The following is a 5,895-nucleotide window of genomic DNA, read 5'->3' on the forward strand; positions in this document are numbered from 1 at the left end:
TTTCTTTCATTCTTTTATTAAGAATACTTCATATCAGAGTATTAATGTCCTGTTGTTTTGTTAAAGAAGTACCTGAAAAATGAATGATGTTGTCTTTCTCAACGGTCAAAACTCAAACGGTGTCCATAAATGTGGTTCATATTATTATTATTATTATATATTCTACGTTTTATGGTGTCTTATAATATATTTGTTTGAGCAAGAGACCAAAATTCATTAAAGTAATGTATAGAAACTTTGCCAAGTACATGTATTTGAATAATATTATGGTACTTGTATGCTGCCTATTTTGGTGCATGTTAGACCCAGTTCCCATTCATGTTATTGATATAGTAAATATACATTTACTCCCATAGGCTTCACATCATTGTAGTTAATTATATATTTTTCTTTTTGGTAATTAAAAAAAGCAGCTTGAATGGCACAAGCATGTCTGATTTAATCATATTTCCTGTTCTTGAAATCTTAGAACAAACAGAAAAACAAACCTTACTGGAATTCAATTGTACACAGAGGTGCCACTTGGCATGAGAAAATCTTGTTTTGGAAATCCATCCTGCTGTGCTCACTCTCGATAGCTTTCCAATGGAAGAAAGCCAGGATTTCCTAATTCAGAGAGAATGGAGAGTTCTTAACAGATTGATCGGCAGCAGGGGACAGTCTATTCTTTAAATGACCGCTTGGAGGAGGGGGGGGGAGGGGGAGAAAGGTATTTCATGGATGTGTGTTTCTGAGAGGAGCCTCAAAGAAACCTTTTGTTTTGTCCTAGGTACATGTCAGGAGAGTAGCTCTCTCTAAAGAGATCACTGCAGGCTGGCATAGCTCCCTTCATCCTTCAGACAAACCATCTATCAGCTGTAGCTGTTCTTCATGGATCCCTTCTGCCTTGATATACACATGGGTGAGTCTGAAAGGCTGTGATATGTTTGATTGTTTTTCCGTGGGCTTTTTATTGCACTTAATTATCCTGCCTAACAGCATTCAGGGCTTTAAGGAATTTTCTCAGTTTGGGAGTTAAGCTCAATTGACAGCGTTTTGTGGCATAATGTAGGGAACCACAAAAATGAATTTTGACTTCTTTAAAAAAAATACAAATTTGGGTTAAAGTGAGGCACTTACATTGGAAGTGAATGGGCCCAATCTGTAAACATGAATATACTCACTTTCAAAAATGTAGCCACAAGACTTAAGCACAATATGTGTTAATGTGATTTTATGTTGAGAAGATCACTAGATAACCTTTTATGTGTAAAGTTATAGCTGATTTTATAACTATATTGCTATGGAAATGGTTTGCTAACAGCTTTACAACTTAAACAATACACAAGTTTTAACAGAAGAATTAATATGAGTGTTTGTTTTTTTTTAAATGAAAAGGTTAACATTTCTGCTCTATTTTTATAAAGAAAACAAGGTAGTTGAAATGCTTTCATTTGACCGTAACTTGTGTTCATTCAGTGGCAGGTTTTTACTTGGAGAAAATGAGAACGAGTAAAAATATTGGTTGTTGCTGCAGTTGTATTACATGACTGCTACATGCTGCACTTACATTTATCCTTTGCAATCATAACATCTGCATTTAATTATATAATTAAGTACTATGTTGCGCTCTAAATATGTGGATGTTTGTGATAATTGCAGCTGTAATACACAAGTTTTAACAGAAGAATTAATATGAGTGTTTGTTTTTTTTTTAAATGAAAAGGTTAACATTTCTGCTCTATTTTTATAAAGAAAACAAGGTAGTTGAAATGCTTTCATTTGACCGTAACTTGTGTTCATTCAGTGGCAGGTTTTTACTTGGAGAAAATGAGAACGAGTAAAAATATTGGTTGTTGCTGCAGTTGTATTACATGACTGCTACATGCTGCACTTACATTTATCCTTTGCAATCATAACATCTGCATTTAATTATATAATTAAGTACTATGTTGCGCTCTAAATATGTGGATGTTTGTGATAATTGCAGCTGAATTAAAGCGCTTCTTGGAAACCTTTTAAACCATTTGATAAATTATACAGTACTCGAGCATTCAAGCATAAAGCTATGTCACAAGGCGATGATGTATTTTCCAGCAAGTGATTGTTGGCATTTTAAAGTTGGTTCATGCCACTGGACAGTGACTGAGCTAGTTTTTACTTGGACTTTGTAAAGGTCATTCTTCTGGCATACTAAATCTTTCTGTGCAGGTTTCACTCCTGGCAGGAGCCGTGAATGCAATATTTTGGACTCGGCTGAAAATTAGTTGGCGAACCACTGCTGCTCTTTTGAGCAATAAATATATACTCTTATACATTTATGTGCACTGAAATGAGCTGGTTTGTTCTAATATAGCAGTGTTTTGTGTGTAGCCACCTAAATAACCACAGGTTTAACATTTTCAGGCTGATCCTCACTGTTTTTTTTTGTAACAGCTGAACCGCAGGCCAGGCTGTTTGGCTCTGCTACCACTCTAAGGCCAAGGATTTCATCCATTAGGACAAAAAGAAAGAGAAAATAGAGAACAAGGAAAATGCTGAATTCAAACTTAACACAAATATGAGTCTGACAGAGGTTTGGCAGGCTGTGGCTCTCATACCACTGGGAAGAGCCAGAGTGTTTGTTAAGAGAGGCTGTTGAGTATTGATTTTGCAATAGGCCTGGCACGGCTCTTTGGAATGTAGGCCACTGCTGTTGCAAAAGCCAGAGAGTGTTTTCTGTGAGGCGTTAGTAGCTTCACTCTTCATCCTGACCTGCTGTATGTCAGATGGACATGATGGACCTTTTAGATTCTTTAGAGCAAGGGTTATATTGAAGGGTATACGCTTAATATATGTAGCTCTGTTTGACACATTTTGTATTGGAGGTCCCTGCTCCATATCTCTATCGCCTAAGGGATCCATGCCCTGAAAAACATTGAAGACCCCTGCCTTAAAGGGAATGGTAAATCCATTGATTTTAATGGGGATAGTGCATTGCAAGAACGTAGAGGTGAAAACACAAGGCTTTGAGAGCTTTCAGAAAATAAATTCTGTATTCTCGCTTAATTTCAAAGTCATCTGGCTCTTCTCACACCCTCAAAATGCATCTTATGCATTCTAGCTCCATATAGTGGTGTTACTAGACACACTTTGAGACCTAACCTACCACCTTTTTCTAGTTTTAATCATCATTACATTTAATCTTCAATAATCATTTAGAAGCTTTTTGCATCATAAGCAGTGTTTTTGAGCATGGGGGATTTGTTCAGGGGGGCTAAACTATGATGAGATGTGGACTGAAGATCTGCTTCAGACTGCTGAAGCAGATAGATTTGGGTTGTCTTGCAACATCTCAGGTGCAAAAAACAACCAATAGCCTTTAGTTGAATAATTGACCAGACATGTATGTTGTGGGTGCAGTGATCCAATAGGAAAAACAATTATTTGTGGTCTATAGATACATATGTCAGTATATGCCAAAGCCCAGATGGAGAGTGTGGGTGTGTGTGGGTTTGTTTAGCTACACTTTGGGGACAAAATCCTCCTGACATAAATATAAGTACAATACATGTAATATAATATTTAAAAAAAAAAAAAAAGAAGAAGAAGAAGAAAGTGATTACTTTACACTACCATTCAAAAGATTGGGGTAAAAAAGAAAGAAAATATATATTATTAAATGTTAAATAATATTTTAAAAATATTTAGCAAGGGTGCATTAAATTGATCAAATGACAGTAACTACTTTATATTAATCAAAGAATTCTGAAAAAATAAAATGTATCATGGTTTCCACAAAAAAACTATAAGCAGCAAAAACTGTTTTCAAGACTGATGATAAGAAGATCAATTACTAATAATTGAGCACCAATAATAAATAATAACAATTAGCACCAAATCAGCATATTAGAATGATTTCTAAAGGATCATATGGCAGTGAAAGCTGCAGTAATGGCTGCTGAAAATTCAGTTTTGCCATCACATAAATAAATTACATTTTAAAACATTAATATATAATATGGATTATTATTTTAATATTATACATATTATTGGTTTTATACATATTACACATATAAAAATATTGTAGAGGGTACATTTTCTTTTTGGTTCAGTCTGTAGTAATTATTAATATACAAAACAACAGAACTCTGTGGCATGCCCTCATTTAGATATCAGGGTGAATGTTTTTGTAAATATATTCGTTCATATAATTATCTACTCTTTTCATCATCCTCATTGGCTATCACATGCCATGTGCTAAAGAATTAGCAGGCTATAATTTCACAAAGATTTGTTGATTGCAGTCTAGACCGGACTTGATTTCAGCATGCTTTGTCAGCTCATTTTCCTGTTTAGCAGCTCTATAAATCTCTCCATCTGCCTCATAGCCACACAAATCCTGCTGTCTCATAAGTGACACAGTCGTCTGCCAACAGAATCAGATTGGCAACTACACAAAACCCCAGATGAAGGCTTGTGGAAGCTTTGCCACACCCTAGGACCTTTTCATGGCTCAGAAAGCAAGAAAGGTTGTCTCTCTGCCAGAGCTTGTAGAAAACAAAAGCTTCAAAAGCTTACCATTTTTGTCGTAAATGCAGAGCAGATTTTGTCCCTATGCCATTGGGTGTAATCTAGGCCCTTTCTTTAAAAGAGTCGTTTAGGGGCTGACTAGCCAGATCCAACATTAACCGGTTGATTTGTCTGCAGCTTATTAGAACAATGTTCTTAATGGTTCGTTAATATGTCTCTATGAAACTCTGACAGTGTGGCTGACTATGCATTTCTATACACTCTATATTGCATGTCTTGTAATGCATGCTGCAAAAGAGGCATGAACAAATTATCACATTCTCTGCCCTTGATCTCTCTGCCCCATGTGTCTTTTTTCTGTGTACTAGTCTTCCTCTTTCACCATCCTTCCTTTTCGCTGTATGTCTCGGGATGAGGCTCTATTGATCGTGGAAGTTTGTGACTGTAATCAACTTTGACAGCTCACCATGCAGACTTGCACTGAGCTGGGAGGAGAGAAACATGCAGCCAATCCATGGGGCAGAAGATCACGCCAGCAAAGCCCAAACCATCCTTCATGCATGGGTGCTCAACCTCCACGCAATCTAACCATACTGCAGGATACATACTCCGATATCACCCGAATTTGGGTTACAAGTAGGTGACTCATACGTAGTACAGATATAACAATTATGATTAAGAGTTCCTGCGTTTAATGTCTCTGAGATTGTCAGATTGTTGAGGTTAATGTCATTAGCATTGTTAGCTGCTGTAATTGCTTCATGCCGTGTATATACTGATATTAGAGATATTTGAAATGTATCAGTTAAAATTAGATAATTGTGTGTGCTCATTCTTCCCATTTTTACATTTAGATTACTGATGCCATCTAATACTCACTTAGAATAAACAAGAATACATGAATAATATAAGTTTGGGATTTTTAATTTTATTTGTATTTTTTTTTAAAGGGCTCATATGACCTTGCTAAAAAAGAACATTATTTTGTGTATTTGGTGTAATGAAATGTACATTATTGTTTCTCCTCTATGCCCTGCCTTTCTGAAACGCGTCGATTTTTACAAAGCTCATCGTTCTGAAAAGCGAGGTGTGCTCTGATTGGCCAGCTATCTAGTGCGTTGTGATTGGCCGAATTCCTCAAGCGTGTGACGGAAATGTTACGCCCCTTACCATACTGTGATGACGAGTCCCGGCGCGACAAGACAAAACCAATAAAACCCATTATAAACGAGGCATTTGTTGCATCCAGTGGGGACATAATTACTAATTATAATTACTTATACAGTCTTTTTACGCGTTGCGTTGCATCGCGCCGCGTAAACATAAAACCATGTCTGCATTTGTGATCGGAGAAACGACAAACAACAAGCGCTACTCTACACTGCTCAAAACTCACGTTTGAAT

The 5,895-nt window shown here is 36.4% G+C and overlaps 1 protein-coding gene across 1 annotated transcript in view; it reads left to right on the forward strand.

Moving 5' to 3' along the window:
- The first annotated feature begins 840 nt into the window (after positions 1-840).
- LOC107741962 (retinoic acid receptor RXR-alpha-A-like) overlaps positions 841-5,895 on the forward strand; it is a 185,282-nt gene continuing 180,227 nt past the window's right edge. Inside the window, exon 1 of the mRNA XM_016554783.1 lies at positions 841-901. Within this exon, the coding sequence (XP_016410269.1) occupies positions 871-901 (31 nt within the window). The 5' untranslated portion in view covers positions 841-870. The remainder of the gene's footprint in view (positions 902-5,895) is intronic.

Source organism: Sinocyclocheilus rhinocerous, unplaced genomic scaffold (genome assembly GCF_001515625.1).
Source record: "Sinocyclocheilus rhinocerous isolate Xijiao unplaced genomic scaffold, SAMN03320098_v1.1 scaffold826, whole genome shotgun sequence".
Classification (NCBI taxonomy): Eukaryota; Metazoa; Chordata; class Actinopteri; order Cypriniformes; family Cyprinidae; genus Sinocyclocheilus; species Sinocyclocheilus rhinocerous.